The sequence below is a fragment of the Mus musculus genome, chromosome 2 (assembly GCF_000001635.26).
Source record: "Mus musculus strain C57BL/6J chromosome 2, GRCm38.p6 C57BL/6J".
NCBI classification, from domain to species: domain Eukaryota; kingdom Metazoa; phylum Chordata; class Mammalia; order Rodentia; family Muridae; genus Mus; species Mus musculus.
The window spans coordinates 120,010,331-120,027,413 of record NC_000068.7 but is presented as its reverse complement, the minus strand read 5'-3'; the positions used below and the strand labels follow the sequence as shown (position 1 = coordinate 120,027,413).

General features: G+C 51.2%; 1 protein-coding gene and 1 non-coding gene across 5 annotated transcripts in view; both read right to left on the bottom strand.

Moving 5' to 3' along the window:
- Positions 1 to 10: 10 nt before the first annotated feature.
- Positions 11 to 17,083, bottom strand: part of Mapkbp1 (mitogen-activated protein kinase binding protein 1) — a 55,014-nt gene continuing 37,941 nt past the window's right edge. For 2 of the 4 annotated variants that reach the window (XM_030251566.1, NM_011941.3), the window contains 28 exons: positions 16,609 to 16,671; positions 16,355 to 16,412; positions 15,311 to 15,481; positions 14,684 to 14,821; positions 14,320 to 14,502; positions 13,635 to 13,795; positions 12,602 to 12,791; positions 11,925 to 12,071; positions 11,546 to 11,721; positions 10,543 to 10,634; positions 10,149 to 10,274; positions 9,763 to 9,833; positions 9,537 to 9,658; positions 9,040 to 9,115; positions 8,815 to 8,926; positions 8,429 to 8,492; positions 8,054 to 8,188; positions 7,726 to 7,862; positions 7,481 to 7,536; positions 6,094 to 6,330; positions 5,517 to 5,683; positions 5,179 to 5,324; positions 4,883 to 5,077; positions 4,634 to 4,718; positions 4,099 to 4,382; positions 3,275 to 3,871; positions 2,811 to 2,896; positions 11 to 2,310 (listed from right to left, as the gene is read on the bottom strand). In XM_030251566.1, coding sequence (XP_030107426.1) covers positions 2,083 to 2,310; positions 2,811 to 2,896; positions 3,275 to 3,871; positions 4,099 to 4,382; positions 4,634 to 4,718; positions 4,883 to 5,077; positions 5,179 to 5,324; positions 5,517 to 5,683; positions 6,094 to 6,330; positions 7,481 to 7,536; positions 7,726 to 7,862; positions 8,054 to 8,188; positions 8,429 to 8,492; positions 8,815 to 8,926; positions 9,040 to 9,115; positions 9,537 to 9,658; positions 9,763 to 9,833; positions 10,149 to 10,274; positions 10,543 to 10,634; positions 11,546 to 11,721; positions 11,925 to 12,071; positions 12,602 to 12,791; positions 13,635 to 13,795; positions 14,320 to 14,502; positions 14,684 to 14,821; positions 15,311 to 15,481; positions 16,355 to 16,412; positions 16,609 to 16,671 — 4,303 coding nt within the window. In that variant the 3' untranslated portion in view covers positions 11 to 2,082. Of the gene's footprint in view, positions 2,311 to 2,810; positions 2,897 to 3,274; positions 3,872 to 4,098; positions 4,383 to 4,633; positions 4,719 to 4,882; positions 5,078 to 5,178; positions 5,325 to 5,516; positions 5,684 to 6,093; positions 6,331 to 7,480; positions 7,537 to 7,725; positions 7,863 to 8,053; positions 8,189 to 8,428; positions 8,493 to 8,814; positions 8,927 to 9,039; positions 9,116 to 9,536; positions 9,659 to 9,762; positions 9,834 to 10,148; positions 10,275 to 10,542; positions 10,635 to 11,545; positions 11,722 to 11,924; positions 12,072 to 12,601; positions 12,792 to 13,634; positions 13,796 to 14,095; positions 14,114 to 14,319; positions 14,503 to 14,683; positions 14,822 to 15,310; positions 16,052 to 16,354; positions 16,413 to 16,608; positions 16,672 to 17,083 lie in introns of those variants that run through there. The other 2 variants (NM_001355293.1, XM_017318653.1) reach the window with 2 other exon arrangements.
- On the bottom strand, positions 9,835 to 9,897 carry Mir7665 (microRNA 7665). The gene has a single exon (NR_106125.1). It is a non-coding gene; the product is annotated as a microRNA 7665 (primary transcript).

The following is a 17,083-nucleotide window of genomic DNA, read 5'->3' as shown; positions in this document are numbered from 1 at the left end:
CAGAATTTGCTAGCAGGTTAACAAATGATTGTGTTTATTGACAATTTCATACATCCGTACAAACGAAACGTTAAAACAGTCCCACCCCGTACAGCCGGGGAGGAGACAGGCGCCACAGTATAAAAGTTATAAATAAGGGGCTTTCAAAACTGGGATAGGACAAATCTGGACATGGGCAGCAATTGCCAGTGGCCTCAGACATGCAGAAGAGGACAAAGTGCCACAGGCCACAAGACCCCACCCATGCAGGGTAGTGGCGCTTTCTCTAGAAGGGCAGGCTGGCATAAAGACCTCTAAAACCTGGTGGAGGTCAGGGCAGTGGGCCGACTTCTAACCCCCACACTGCCAAGGGGCCCACCTCAAGTGGCTTCGGTTCTTTGGGCTAGGAGTTTGACTATGCGTGTGGTAGAAAAATGGGAACACATGGTTTGGGTATTCACATGGTTTGGGTATACTCAACACTCAGGTTGAACCAACAAAGCTAAGCACCCATTAAACCTAGTTTCCTGCTAGCCTCTGCATTCAGAGCTGGGAAGTGGCGTTGAGGTTTCGACAGGTTTGTGTTATCTAAACCTGGTGAAATGTCACTACTCTGCCTTCCCTGATGCAGAGGAAAGGAGGGCCCAGGCCCAAAGACATACTCACTCCAATTCTGCAACCACCTCACCACTTCTTCCAACATACAGCTTCTCTCTCTTTTTGCTACTCTCTAACCGTTACCTTAACTCTATCCCTACCTCTGCCACCTACCTGTCCGGCTATTACTTTTCCAGTGGTCTCTTGCCCAGTGCCTTCATTCCACAATCTCCAGTGTCCAGTATTTCTGGGCACTCAATACTGCCTTTGAAAAGAGCCTCCTCCATGAGCCAGGTGACCCATAGGCCATCTCCGGTCAGCCTGGCTGTGGACACCACAACTCCAGAATTTCAGTCTAGTGTATCCATCCCTTTTTGTGTTTAGTGTACCCATCCCTTTTTGTGTTTCTGGATCAGAATTCCAATTAATCCAGGCTAGTGACGCTGAGGCAAAAATGTGAGGAAACCAGGTGCATACCAGCCAGGCAAGTGTTCTAAAATGAGCACTCAACTGTGCATATGATTTGTGTGTGTGTGTGTGTGTGTGTGTGTGTGTGTGTGTGTGTGTGTGTGTGTGTGTGTGTGTGTGTGTGTGTGTGGCCAAGGTTCTAGGAAGGTGGGCCAGTGCCCTGTAAACCATAAGGGTACTCCCAATACAGGTTTCTGATTGCGCATTGCCCAGGATGTAGGGAGAAAGTGGTCCCCAGGGATTCAACAGTCTGCTGGGGACCAGGGATAGAGAACAAGGAAGCCTAAGGGGCTGAGGAAAGTAGGCCAGGCTTTGCTGTCTGCCCAGCAGAGGGGTTTCACTGTCCTGCAGCAAAAATCCCACAACTAGCTCCACAAGGGGGAAAAGGGATGGGGCCAGAAAAAACACTAGGGCTCTCTTGCAGGGAACATGGGATTGGAATGTGGGGGCTCAGTTCCTGATACCAACTCAAGTTTTCTAATGGCTGGGAATACCCTGGAGGCCAGGCAGCTGTCTCACTGCCAGGAGTTGGGGGGAAACTACCCCTGCTCTGGCAGGCAGGGGAGTGCAGCTGGTGTGGGAGTAGAGGTAAAGGTCTACAGTTGGCTTTAGGACACTAAATACCACATTACCTTTCATCTCTATCCCAGAGTACCCTGTGGATGCTCCGCCCCAGGGAGCTCATCCCTGCAGAAACTTCAAATGGCTTCTAAGAAGAGAAGGCCAGCCCTTCCCGATGTCCCCAGGGGAGGCAGGCTGCCCTCCTACCCCTCACAGCACCAAGATGATGTAGACTCAAGACTTGCCCTGCTGTGAGCCCCAGGCTGGGCTTTAGAGGCAGGAGTCCCAAGGAAGTGAGGCAAAGTCAGGGAAATAAATTAATAAATACAGGGGCTCCATGAGGGCGGCTGGGAAGGCTGCTTTGCCTCTCAACACTGATCACTGCTGTCCACTCCAGACATTCCCACCTTTTCTTGAGTGGAAGCAGGGATACAGTTTGGAATGGAGAGCATTTCTCTTGGGACAGGCTTCAGGAACTCAGAGTCTACGCTCCATGCGCCGCTCCACAGCTCTTAGCAGTAGCTCGGAGTATTGCTCCAACAGGGCCTGCGTCTGCTCAGCCCCCACAGCCCCAGGGCTGCCACCTGGGCTGGACAGCACCGCCCCAGCCAGAACCTCGAGCTCCTGTCGCACCGAAGAGAAGGTGTCTCTCAGGAGACGGGTGATGTGACTTTGCTCTGCCGAAGGTGTCTTATAGCTGGTCACCTGCAACAGGAACACTGAAAGTGAGCTGGAGAGCAGTAGACAGTGGAATATAGAAAAGGGGCTCTGCCAGTGCCTTGCCCACCCAGTAGAAGGGACTGCCTAGGAGTTCTACACACAAGATCAGGATGGCCAGAGTCACTCTGATGGGTGGCCCAGATGAGGATCCCTCCAGACTATTAGAACCATCTACTTCTTGACAACTTTTCCCAACAACTCTTTCAAATGTGACAGTTACATTGTTTCTTCTATCTAAAGTGCCCAAACCATTTTGGGATATAAAAAAAAAAGATAACAGCCATGAATTGGGATTTTCTTGAATAATATGGTGTTCTACGCTACGACCCTGTTTCTTGCCTAGAAATAACCAACAGATTCTGGGGTTGAGAGGCCTGGCCTGGCTTCTGACCCTCCCCTTTACAATGCTCAGAATACCCTTGAGTTCTCCATCCAGTGTGTAGAAGAAGCTCTGTTGTTGCCTACAGTGGTTGCCCCATACTCACCGCTCGGTAGAGCTCCACTGCCTGGCGTACATTCCCCTGGAGCTCTGCCACGAGCTGTTCACACTGTTGCAGACTCAAGGCCAGTTCTGAAGGACAAACACCAGTGAGGCCCTGCTGCTTTTTCAGGCATCCCAACCCAGGGCTCTCAGAGCAGAGCTATAATCCCTACCAGCCGACAATCCTGGCCTCTTGTCCCACCTTCTTCCAACACCTTCCCCAACACCACACAAAGTTTAGAAGGAAAAGCCAGCCCTAGTATCCAGACTAAAGGGTTCACTGGGTCACAGGGAGATTATGAAGGGTGGCAAGAGTGTCTCACCATCAGAGGTGTGACTTATGGACCAAGACAGGAGCAGACAGGACAAAAACACCAAAGGCCAGGCACACAGAAATGGGACAGAGCCAGAAAGTAGCCAACAGAGACAGAAAGGATGGGCCAGGTGAGACTGGGGAGCCATGCACACCTGAGTCCTGGCTCAGGGCTACCCCTGGCCTGCTGCTTTCCACTGGGTTACGAGTCTTCTCAGGGGACAGGGGCTGCAAGCTCTCAGGGCCTTGGAGAAGGTTGTTGACTGGCAGTTGCTGGGCACAGGGGTGGTTGGGTCCAGGATAAGCCTGGCACTCTGTCCTAGATTTATGAGTAGTACCCTCCCCTAAACAGGAGTGCTTTTCAACTGTAGTATGAGCCTTTCCTAGGCTCACCAAGGGGCCCGATTGTTCTGTTTCATTGTGGGCCAGGCCCTTGGATACAGGTGAGAATGTGGTCAGAGTAGGACGGTCAGGAAGTGGTTTGGGGATGTCCAGGACAAGGTGAGCCCTGCTAGGCAGAGCTAGTTTGTTGAATGGTGAGATTCGGATCGGTACAGGAGCTTGAGGTTCAGTTGCCAGGCCCGGATTCTCGCCAACAGAAATACTACGCGCTAGCTTGGCCATAGAACTGGTGGTGTGGTTCTGGTAGGAGTGGGGCTGAGATGAGCAGCCACCAGCTTGTGGCAGGGATCCTAAGCTGCCCTGGGTCTCTGCCTCCTGGAAGAGCAGTGGACGTGATGAAGGCACCTCATCTGCATTGGGGACAGGGACAGATGCAGGTCGCGTGGTGAGGAAAGTGTGCAAATGCTAGGGCTCAGTCCCCAGTTGCTACTCTCCCCTGTGTGTAATCACTAAGGGACATGCAGTGGCAAGCATGGTGACATGCCAGGGCCACACTAGACCCACCTTCCTCCAGCATGCCCACATATATGTCTCACATCCCCCACAACCTGTAGTTGAACTCATCAAGGTTCCTTACCCTGTGGTACCAAACTATGCACAGACTGGGCTTTCTGGAGTCCAGCTAAAGGCCGGGTTGCAGCCATTTTCTTGGAGGCCCAGCTGTTGTCCAAGTTGTTATGCCGTCGTGTCAACAGCACAGGAGCCACCTGCTTGGGGCCAGAGTTGCCAGAAGAGGGTTCCATTTCTGGGGGTGCTCCTGGAGGAGTGGCACCACTGCCTTTCAGCTGCTCACCAGACACCTGTGATACCTGGTCAGGTCTGGACGTCAGGGCCAAGCCTGAGGAGGATAGGGATGGTTCCCTACAGGGAGAATGGGTTCAGAAGAAGGCCCAGAGAAGGCTCAGTGCTTTCCTCCCTGAGCTGGCCAGATGCCCTCACAGACAGAGATGCACCAGGAGAGGACAAGCACAAAGCAAGACAGAGTCTGCGTGAGACCACCTGCTTCAAATCTAGGAGTACAACGTCCCCTTCTGGAGAGACATGAGGAAGGCTACATGCTGTGCCAGGTGCAGGAGCACCAGGTGAGCAGAGCCATGTGGGGTGGTCCGTACCTGAGTGGGGAGGTCTGCACTTGCAGAAGGAATCGTGATGAGATGCTCTGAGACTCTGTCCTCTCTAGCACCCGTGCTGGGCCCCCTGCAGGAGGCACAGAAACCATGAACTGAGTCAGAAGTTTAGTTCTTGCCCGAGGTCTTTGCAGCCCCTACAAAGCAACCTAAGGCACTGCCTACTGGACCCTCCCTCTCAGCTAGGGGACAAGGGCAGATGTGGCTGACTGAAGGCTGGCCCACAGACCACACCTGGAGCAGTCCCATTGGCCAGAGTCTCAAAGTGCTGTTTTAGAAACTGTTCCTGATCTGGGGTATGAGGGCCGCCTTCTTGTAGCCCACAGAGGCCAGTGCCTCCCTCTTCTTCCTCGTCTTCATCACCCTCGGCTGGCTCTTCCAGGTCTGAGGAGATGCCATCCACACTTAGGGGCTCTGTGCTCTCAGAGTCTGGATGGGGGGGAGGGGAAAGGCATCACACTGTACCTATCGGTCACAGGTCTGCCTTCCCTGCTTCACCCCGTTGTCCCTTCCTCATGGTACAGCCTTACCTTCATTAGGGTGTTCAGGGCTGGAAAGCCGGCTGCTGCTGTAATCCACAGAGCATGCACTGTCAGGACTGTGCTTTTCTGAGCCCCTGCTGCCTGGGTACATTCTTCCTAGGGATCCTCCGGTTGGAGCCTGCACCTGAAACGCACTGCCGGAAAGGCCAGCAAAGGAAGGAAAGACAGTGAGCAGGGGTCAGCAGCTCCACTCAGCTCCTGCCTGTGACCACTGCTAGGGAGGTGGTGGCCTGGAGGCCAACCACTGCCCACGTAAGAAAACTCAGAGGGAAAGGAAGTGTAAGGGCCGCAGAGCCCATGAGTTCTGGCCAGGGCACAACCCTTGCCTGGTATCCATGGTAGGGCTGTCACTGGGTTCCGGGTAGACAATACCATCTTCAATGGGTGCAGGCTCCAGATCTTGGGCAAAGACTCCTTCCTCTTGTGACAACAATTGGATAATGTGGGGGCAGGAGCAGGGTTGGGAGGTCTGAAGCCGAGGGGCCCTTTCATTCTGGAAGCACATAAAGAAAGGGGTACTTGTGAGGATTGCTGGCGTGAGAAGAAGGTGCTGGTGAACAGCAGTGCTGCGGAAGCAGAGTGTTGTAGCTCTGGGGACAGGAAGCAGGAGGCCAGGCTGGGCTCAGCTGGAATACTAAGCCTCTGGAAGAGCTGTTTTGGCACTCGGACTGCCAGGCTCTTGCTACTCAACACCAAGAATCCTCCCCAAAGCTCCCTGTACCTCTCGGCCCACCCCACTCACAATACAGCCCAGTCAGTTCTACTACAACTGCATTTCAGAGGAGACTTCCTGTCTCTGTGTCTTCTGTGCACAGAAGTACCTAAGCGCAGGCCCCGGCTGTTAGCACAGGACCGGCTGAGGCTTCCTGAGACCTCTAGAGAGCTGGGAGAAAGATAGCTCACCTGACTGACACATGACAGCTCAGGGCCCTGTGGACCATGCTTCCCAGGACCAGCTGGGGACACAGCCAGTGAGTCCTGGCTGGGGCCTCGAGGGCTTGGGGCTAAGGTCTCTATCTGTCTCAGGTCCAACATGGAGCGAACACTCAGCTCCACGCCTGGCTGAGCCCAGCGCCCTCTTCTTTTAGGTCCTGTGTTAGCTACAGGAGCTGGGTCCAGGTACTCCATGGTCTCTTGTGCCTGGTGGTTGTGGCAAAAAAAGAGTACTAATTAGAATTATACTATCAGCAAACAAACATATGTACATATTGTCGGCATGAACGCCACCCTCTGTGTATTAGCTCATTTTATCTTTACAGTCATTTTATAGAGTAGGTAGCATTATTATCCCAGGTCTTACACACGAGGGAAACAGAAGCACAGTGGATTTCTGTGACTAGCCCACGTCCATGTGGGACCTTAAGTGGCCTGCAGGCAAGGTTAGCTCTATAGAGTGCATACTCGGAGCCGCATTCTAGACCTCATAATAGGAACCTCTTTAGTTTCTGCCTTTATCTGGTGTCTTACAGTCTAGAGCTAGGACTCTTAAATAATTCTGTTCTCTGAAGATACCCAACAGAACCCAGAGTCCCATCTTAGCACTAAGGCCAAACCAACAATGAGGGACTGAGACCCTGACGAGGCCACTCTGTGCGGCTGCTACCAACAACACAGAGTGCTAGACTCAAAAGTCCAACTTGGGACAAGTGAGGGTTGGGCTGCTTTGGGGCTTGCTGAAAATGTCTCTCCTTCGCTGGCACTCTGAAATACCCACACAGCAACAGGTATTCCTGCAGCCTTTCCCTCTGACTGCTCTGTACTAACTTCCTCATTGGGGTCTTCAGAGCTAGAGTTCCCTAGGTTTCTCCTTGCTGGAGCCTTGCTCTCCCTGGGCTGTTGCTCTAACATGTGACTCACACCATTACTCCTCACTGCACGCTGCTGCTTTGTTGCTGCTGTGGTTTAGTTTGGATTAAGCACAGTGTGGTGGCAAGGCCTTTCTTCTCAGCACTCAGAGCTAAGGCCCTGTGGATCTCCCTGAGTTCCAGGTCAGCCAGGGCTGCACAGTGAGACTCTGACTCAAAACAAAACCAAGCTACTCTTGAATGGTACTTCTCCCAGGCTCCTGGCAGATGAGGAGGTGGGCCCTCCTCTAGTGGAGGCAACCTCATCTGATACAAGAAGGAAAAACTGATGCTCACTCCCTTATCCCCGACTAGACCCGCTGCCTGACCTTAATGATAAGGCCTTCCTTGGAAACAGGAATGGTGCATGTGGGCAGGTCCTTACCCAATGCCTCATCCCTCACGTCTAATAATCTTAGAAGCACATTTCAGTGATGGCAACTTACCCGACTCATTTCCCAGTGGGACAGGCTTCGGAGCAAGGCTGGACTAGAGCCTGAGGCTAGACAGAAATAGGCAGTCAGAAGGTGTGTTTCCTCCCTGCCCACCTCTGGGACCAGGAGCCCAGAACATCCCCATCCCCCATGTGATCACTGTGATGGCCCAGCCTCCTTATCCCATGGTCCAGATGGACTAACCTAGTCACCACAGCAGCTAGTGCCTGTCTGCTTTACACCTAACTGCCACAAACCTAGTTCTTTCTTGGTGCTCTTGCTAAGGATGGGCAGAGCTGGCAGTTCTTCTTCTTCAGTACCCTCATCTTCTCCCTCCTTGTCACTGTCTGAGGAAAGAGCTGGTCCAGAAGGGGGTACCACTGGAGCATGGTGCCTGAGTCCAAGACAAGAAGGTCAGAAGAGAAGACTCACTGGGCAAGAAGGCAACACTGATGGGCTTGTGCATGCAAAGGAAGGCCTTGAGATTACCGGAGATGCTGAACAGTACGTTCCACACAAGGAGGTGCAGGGAGAGCACACACCCTGTGCACAACCGTGAGCAGAGCCCATCTCTGGCCCACTTACTGCTTGGCTCCAGAAGCCCTCTGGGGAGAGGTTGGTCCTTGCTGCTTGATCCCTCGCTGGCGCTGCCGCAGCTCAGCCAAGCGCTGCCTCATGCTGATGGTCATCTCAGAGCTCAGACGCCAGACAAAGATGCAGCTAGGGTGGAGCCACAGCACTGAGTGAGGGGCAGGGAAGGACTCTGCGGGTAGCAGTATCGTTTATCCCTACTTCCCACGAATTGGCAAGGCGATCCAAGCCACCCTCCACTGCCAGGTCAGGCCCCACCAAGAAATGTCCCTCTTCAGACCTACTTCCCAGAGACACCAGGAGAGAAAATGAGAGGAGGGACAGGTGGCACAGAGAAGAATTGTCTCAGGGAAGTTAGCTTCTGCTCACCTGTCCCCTGACACAGAGATGAGATGTTTGCAATCGTTACTAAATTTCATGCCAGTGACAATCTCTGTAAAAAGTAAAGTATATGGTCTATGAACTGCCACAAAGACCTAATCAAATTCCTGCCTCTTCCAGCTGCAGGGATGGGCACTGGCTGCAGGAGAGGGAGAGTCGGGTTCTATCCTCACATAGGCACTTTGTGCTCTGAGTCTGGATATGGGGGAAGGGAAAGGTACCAACCATACTGTCCCCTTCTGCCACAGGGCTTTCTACTCTTGCTTTAGTCAGGTGATGCCTCCCAGGGTAGGGCAGAGTTGTGGTGTGGCAACAGCCAAGGGAAGAAAGTACAATTTCAACTAGGGAGGTGGCTGCTACACTCACTCACTCACCTGAGTGGCCAAACATGGTGGCCACACACTCGCCTGAGGAGAAGTCAAAAATGGAGAGATTCTTATCGGAACAGCTAGTGGCAATGTAGATCCCTGAGGGGTCTGTCTGCACCTGGGGACACAGCAAGAGTAGGGGATCACCACCCCTCCTCACTTAGCACCGACCCCAAGCTGCCCAATGGCAGGGCAGGCAGCAGGCTCTGCTAGTCCCACTGGGGTGCTCACCTTAATGAGAGTGCCATCTTCACCCTGTGACCCTTTAAACAGCTTTTTCTGCTTTCCGCTGCTAATGTTAAAGATCCTGAAAAGGAAGGCACGTGTTCACAGCAGCCTGAGGACCAGAGCCCAGGCTATAAGCTGGCAGCAAATGGGACTTCCCATTTGTCCTGGGAACTCGCTCGCACTCTCTCAGGTGAGGCAGAGTACTTTGCTGCCTCAAAGAGGCTCGAAAGCCTGGACAAAAAAGCAGATTTGAGACTGAGCTGCACAAAGGAATGTGGTCCAAAAATCTGACAAGAGGAGGCCAGAAAAATAGCTCAGAGGGTAAAGGCGCTTGCTGCCTGGACTGATGGCTAAGTCTGACCTCCAGAACCCATGTCCTGGTAAGAGACAAACCACTCCTGAAAGTAGTTCTGACCCCCACGGGCTCAATCCTCTTCCCACAAAATAAACAAAGTGAAAATGAATTTGTAAAGAAGTCTGAGAAGGGAACGCCCACCCACCGAATATTCCGGTCTTGGCAGCCGATGGCCGTGTACTTCCAGCTGGGCTCCACGTCCATGTCATAGAGAGTTGTCTTCCGTACCACGTGGTGCGTTCGTGTAAACTGTACTCCTTCTCCAGACTGCAAATGCATCACAGCTCACAGGGCTCACTTCTCTCTTCACCTCCCATAGCCTGAAACCCTGTTCCCACCCCTGCCCTGCTGGGGACACCCAGTGCCCTTACCTTCTGTGCAGTTCGGAAGTAAATGCTCTTGTCTGCACCACAGCTGATCATTCGCACTTGCCCATCACTGGCTGTAGGGGACAGGGACCTGGCTGCTTCCACCATATGAAGGCAGCCTTTCTCCTGCCTTCCCTTATTTTCCCCAATGGAGCTACTCTACATGGTGGACCAACCAAATAAAACAGAGTGCATCCCACAAAACCCATGCACCCCCTCCTCAGCCCTCAGTCTGGCTCAGGGTCCCCTAGACTGAAAGTCTATATTTCACCTGCCTTCCTACCTAGCCTCATGACTCCCGGGTACCTCCCAATCCTTCCCAGCAAACTCTTCTCATAAATGTAGGTGGTAGGTAGAGGGATGAATAGCTTCAATTGCCCAGTCCCCACCTGCAAACTTGACAGCAGTGATGGAAGATGAATGCTCATCCAGTGTCTGCTGTAGACTATATTCCCGGCCAGCATCCAGCACGTGGATCAGACGGTCCCGGCTTGCCGATGCTAGCAGTTTCAAACCTGGGGTTGGAAGAATCTTATCAGTTCACGTTAAGCTGGCCCTTATCAGTGCCTGGGAAAGAGCCCCAAGTAGACAGAGCCTCATATCCCTAAAGCCACAGAACCACAGAACAGGGGCAGAGATCTTACAATCCTGCAAACACCAAGTGATCTGAATGAATATAGGACCCAAGATTATCAGAAGCCAAGGCAGGTATAAGGTGGCACTGGCAGGACAGGAGGGGCTGTGCCAGAGCTAGACCCTGCTAGGGCATGGGTTAGGCCTTACCTGTGTCTGGCTTAGAGTACTCCAGGCACAAGATCTCAGAGTCGTGGGCCTCCACTTTCAGCATCTCACTCAGGGACTGCAGTTCATGTATCCTACAAATAAGAGACATCATTGCCTGGCTGTGAGAGGAAAGGCCTCCTTCTTCTGTTACATCCTCTCCCCACCTTTAAACAAACATTTTAAAGCTTTAAGAAAAAGTTCAAACACTGAAGGTGTTCTATATCCCCTTGCCCAGTTCTTAACTAGCATACATAACAACAGCACATGTCAGAGCCAGGCATTTACATACTGTTAAGTAGGTATATTATTATTTTTTTAATTAATTAATTTATTTATTATATGTGTATACGCTGTAGCTATCTTCAGACACTCCAGAAGAGGGCATCAGATTTTTGTTACGGATGGTTGTGAGCCACCATGTGGTTGCTGGGATTTGAACTCAGGACTTTTGGAAGAGCAGTCGGTGCTCTTAACCGCTGAACCGTCTCACCAGCCCAAGTAGGTATATTATTAACATGCCATTATTTGTCCATATGTCCTGGATTCAGGATCTTAAAGAATGTAAAAGGCATTTAGCTATCACTGCTCTTTAGTTTCCTGAAGTCTGTGGTAGTCTCTCCATCCCTCCTTACCTTCCATGTCCTCGACACTTTTGAAGAACACTGACAATTACTCTCTTGTATGTACCTCATTTGAGCCTCTCACAAGTGAACTGAGTTATATGCATTTTTTTAAAGAACACCACAGAAACAATATTATGTCCTTCTTAGAACCCCTTATCTTGAGCTTCCTCATGCGGATGTGTGACTGATAGCTGTGCCTATGTCTGCGATGGCTTTTTCTGAGCTCACCACTGTAAGCTCATTCTTTCATTTTACAGAATAAATATCTTGTTTCTAAGCTTTGGGGGGAGACAAGCCCTCCTAAAGCGCTGCTCTTGAGGATCTAACTACCACAGTCACCATGAGAGGCAGTCAGTACCTAGCTCAGAACTTGACCTTACCTAAGTGTCCCCATGCGGTCTCCGGAGGCCAGGTGCTGTCCATTGGGGCTAATACACACGGACCGGATGCCCACTCGGGGGTCCATCAGCGACCCATCAGCTTTGTCTCCTCCAGGCAGCTCAGTGTCCAACAAAGCCTGAGTGTTCCCATCCACATAGATGATCTTAATGAGATCCTGGTGGGAAAGGAGAAAGGAGACAGCTCAGGCAGTACCAGCAGGATGGCTGCAAGCACAGAGGGATGCTGGGTAAAATCAACCCTAGGCTCAGAGAGTCCAGCCAAATAAAAGCTGAATGATCAAGATTCGGGGAGCCAGTTCCTGAAAACAAGGTCAAAATCTATAAGCATGGGGGCATAAGTATGAAACGGGAGGCTCACATTGCTGAGGATGTTACGGTGCAGGGTAGAGCCATGTACCCCAGAGCTCTCTGTGTTCCACAGGCGGATGGTGTTGTCTGAGGAGCAAGTAATAAAGGAACTGGGGGGAAGACAGGCCTGGTGACTGTCCTTGATCTCAGGGTAGACCTGAAGGGACAGAGGGAGAGAATTAGACTTCCGCTTTGGGGGGCATTTTTGTCTACTCAGGAAGAAGGAAAGGGTTATGGCATCCAAGGCAGAGTGCTAAGACTTAGCTATTGTCTGACATTTAGTAAGGAAAGGAGACATTACTGTTATATATGCACCCAGTAAGGAAAAGCCCGCGATCCCAGCTCCTCCTGTGTGCCATAATCTCTCAATTACGTTATGTCATTTCATTGTTAGAACAATTGGGAAAATCTGATACATCATTTTACAGTTAAGGGATCTGAAGCTTAGTCTGGTTTAGTAACTTATCCAAGATTCCTGAGCCGAGGATAAGGCAAAGACTCAGGCTAGGCAGAGACACACAAGAAGGCTGAGGTGCATGGGCACCAACGTTCACACTGGAGCTCTAGAAGCTCTAGAGCTACAGCAGGGAAGCCACTGAGAGCCGAGGGGCAGGACCCTAGGGCCGTGCTTGGTGTTCTCTGCTTTCTATTCTCACAGTGGAATTACTGCAAACCCATCCCACGTACCTCCACACTCCAGACACAGGAGGAGTGATACAGAGCGGAGTACACCTTCCCCACTTTCTTGGGGTCCCTCACATCCCAAACATATATGCTGTGGTCGTTGTATACACAAGATAGCCACTGATTAGTTGGATCGAAGGTCAAGGCAATGGTGTCTGGGTACCTTGCATTGACCCCTCCAGAAAAGAGGCGACTGTGGGAGAGAGGACAGGAAGTTACCACAAAGGAAGGAATGGAGCACAGGACACTGTCTCCAGTCCTACAGATTTGGAAGTAGAACTGAGAATTCAAAAGCAGTGCCTAGAGATCCAATCCAGGAGCTCACCCAACCACAGCTACTGGGCAGAGTGTTTTCCAGAGAAATGCTAACAAATTCATAGATCACCAATACCAGACAAGGCAATTCTGTGGTTACAATGGAGCACAACAAAATCTACATGGTTCTATGAGTATTTCTGCACAGAGATCAAAACAAGACTATACTACATACCACAAAAATAGGGTTTGTGATATAGCTCAGTGGTAGAGCACTTATCTAACAAGCAAGGCTCTTGGTACTATCTCCAGCACCTCAAAATCTCCTCCTCCTCTTTCTCTTCTTCCTCTTCTTCCTCCTCTTCCTCCCCTCCCCCTCTTCTTCTTCTTCCTCCTCTTCCCCCTCCTCATCTTTTACTGAGGACACTTGCCAAACCATAAAAATGACCACACATCACCCTTTTCCTCCTAGCATGATTGGTGACTTTGTCTTTCTGTGTCTTTACCACAGCATACTTTCTTTCTGGTGCTGACAGCTTATCAAGAGGCCAACCAGAAGGAAGACTCCAATCCCTTGAGTCATTCTTAAAATCACCTAAGATGCACCCAGGTGAGACAGTCCATGGTCCTCTGTGCTATTTAATCTCCCCGATTCTGACAACTACCAAGAAACCCAGGTTTCTGTCTACAAAGGGGATCTTTGGGCATTGCGCACTCTCCATTCTGCTCCATGAAGTAGTGACTAAAGCTTTGAATGGACAGTGGGCCCCATATAGCTCACCTGGCCTCAGTGATGCTGGCAATGTCTGTTCCAAGAGCATGGGGTCTAGGTAGGGTACTGAGGAAGTGCAGGTTGGAAGGATTGAAAAGGCGCACCGTGCCATCAGCACAGCCACAGAAGATGTATTCTTGGGTGACAGAGATGCAGTGGGCCACAGTGGTCTGTGGGCAGAGCAGCTCAGTAAGTAAGGGCCATCTTCCCATTTAGCTTGGCTTAATCCTTCCCAAGCCCTCAGCAACACTCGCTCACAAAGGAGAGCCAGGCCAAAGTCGGGCCAACCCCTCAGGTGTCATCTAGAAATGCCCTCCCTCCAGCAGCATATGGTCAGAGGGCCTGTAGCCCTGCAGACTTGGGAGGTGGGGTAGAAATCAAGGCCATCAGAGGGACCAAGATTGGAAGGTAGAAAAACCCCAACAAGGAGAAAGCAACAGCTTGAGAAGAGAAGGCCTAGAAGCACTTACTGTGAAGCTGTCTGTGTTCTGAGCAGAAGAGGAAAGCAGGGAAGAGAGGCGAGAAAGAGCAAGAGGAGCTGGTTATGCAGATCACTGCGAGCGAGCGCCCTGAGTCTTCTCCTGCAGTCCCCTTCAGCATGCACAAAGGCCCAGCCTGGCTCTACAGCCCCAAGGCCAGTTCTCCCCTGATTTGAGATAAGGCCAGACCCTGTTCTGGAGCCAGAGTTACTTACCCTTAGCTCCACCCATTTGTCCAGAAGCCTGCGATCGCTGAACTCGCACAGCAGCCCCGACGACGTGATACAGAAAGTGCTATCAGCCTTTTCCCCTCGGCCACAGGCCACATCAGTGAACAGGTTGTTCCTCAGCTCCCCCAGCAGCCCCGAGCGGCCCAGCAGGGGCACAGTGGCGTTCACCTGTGGAGACACCACTACAGCCATCTAGCCTTGGAAATGAGGGCCTCAGAGAGAGGGCAAGCATGTGTTCTTTGAGACGCCTCAGCCCAGGCAGGTCAGGTCCATGAAGAACCTGTGACTGTTAAACAAGCCAAAGGCAACAGCTGGAGTGCTGTTCAGGGTTGGTCATCTCAGCCCTCACCTTTGAGGTCTTACTGTCATCCAGGTACCAGAATTTGATGTGCCGGTTGCCTGCAGTGACAAAGTAGCTGCAGTCTTCAGAAAAGGACACTGCGGTTACCCGACTGGATACTTTGTTGGAGGCCACTACAATGTTTTTCTGGAGGGGAAGCCAGAGGAAGAATCAAAGTTCTGCCTGTTGGGGATAAGAAGGTATCCGAGAACAGACAAGCTCTTCCTACTGGGGTAAGAAGGTATCTGAGAATGGACAAGAGCTAGCAATAATTTCTACTTCAAAAACAAAAAAAAACCCCAAAATAAAAACAAATACAAACAAACAAACAAAACAACAACAGAAAGAGAGGAAAAACAAAACTCTTCCTTTCTGGTATTTAATGGTCAGAAAACAAAACAATAACAACAAAAACCCAACCTCTTTTCTAAAGGAATTCAAAGGTTTAATTCCTTAGATGTGTAGGAAAAGCCTCTAGAAACACCCTTGCTCCTCAGGTGCTATTTTGTACTTCAAATACTGTTCAAGGAAGAGCTGGAGACAGTGAAGGAAATGAGGTTGCTTGGGTCAGCAGTTCCCCCTCCACCCCCATGGGAACCCTCATGAGGCCGCTAAGGCTGTCACCAGCCTACTCACCTTCCAGGCCCACACGTTGACAATCATGTCATGCTGGTAGCCCACAGACACAATGTACTTGGCACTTGGGGAGAAAGCCACACAAGCCACACCATACTTATGCTCCTGTAGCTCTGCCACCTGGCTACGTTCAGCCACATCCCAAACCCGCACGGCAGGCATGTGCCCACTCTGCAGGGAGGCAAAACCGCACGTGAGAACTGTGGAAGGTGTTATGTGTAGCCTCCTTAGTCTCTCACCTCCCCAGCTTTAAACACTGTCCCTCCAGTGTTCAACAAGGGAGAGCAAGATAAAGGCATAGAAAAAGGATCTGAGGACACCAGTGTCAGCAGAGGTTAGCCCTTGCCTCTGTCTGGTCAAAGCTCCTTGAATGGTTCTAGCAAGCAGCAGCAGGCATCTACCCTGACTGCCTCCTTGTAAAACCAAGGGCCATGTTCCTCATGTGCCCAGCAGGGGGCATCTGAAGATAGGAATATTTTAGGATAAATGTGTCCTTAACTACCCCACATTGTTAGAAGCTCTGGGGGAAAGGAGGCAAGAGATGACTTCAGCGTGTAAAGCATTTGACATAACCTTCATGACCCCTCCCCCACATAAAGAAATTAATTAATATTTCTTGTTTTGGTTTTACTTTTTTGTTGTTGTTTTGTTTTTTGAGATAGGGTTTCTCTGTGTAGCCCTGGCTGTCCTGGAACTCACGTTGTAGACCAGGCTGGCCTCGAACTCAGAAATCCACCTGGCTCTGCCTCCCAAGTGCTGGGATTAAAGGCGTGCGCCACCACCCGGGCTTGGTTTTACTTTTAAAAGAAGGTTATAGAATCAAACAACTTTGGAGTAGGAGCCTAGCTGTGAGCACTTTGAAAAGCCCTCCCAGGGAGCCTGATCACACTAAAGCTTAAGAACAGCTATCTGGTCAAAGCAGGAACCAGGGTATCAATCCCTGAAGCCAAAGTGACAGCACCCTAGCTGGAACACAGGACGGTGGCTTTGGTTGAAGGCAGGGTGTCCATAAGCTACAATATTGCCACCCTGTTCTTCACTTACCTCTCCAGTGACCAAGTACTTGCCATCAGGGGAGAAGGCAAGGGCAGTAATGGTTTTCCTACAAGAGACGGGGCAGGTTTGGTTGACCCTAGACTGTGCCCCCTTCCCCAACCTCCCTTCCTCCATCCTTCATGCATATTTCCCAAAGGCAAGGCCAACAAACTCAAGAGTGTATATGCGCGTCCCTATCTGGCCACAGGGCCTCAGGCCCCCGGCCACGGTCACCCCCAGCCCCTGAGGCCAGGCCCACACACCTGGAGCTGTTGAGGATGTGGTGCTGTTTGTGCTTCCGGGGATTGAAGAGGACGACCACACACCTGAGGAGATGAGTGAGATGTCACACTGAACCATAGCTTCCTCAGGAGCCCACTGAGACTTCTGGTCACCCAGCAGAGGGAACAGGTCGGAGTCTCCACCCAAAAGGGTCTATTATCAGATTCCCATAATAGAAAGGCTCTCCACCAGAAGCCTAGTCACCAGGACCCTGACTGTCAGTCCCATCTCTGATCATACTCCTAAAGGACAGCAGAGACAGGGCCTTCCCCCAGCCTTTGAACATATCCCAAGGAATGAATGGAAGATGGAAGAGTTAATGTGATTTGATCAGCTCAGGCCTCAGCTTGCAACTGGTTCTCAGGCTTGGAGCCACATGTCTTAATCACTGTTAGAGATGGTATGCTTCTACCTACTGAGTAAGAAAGAACACACGGGCTATGCTAGGGGCTAGAA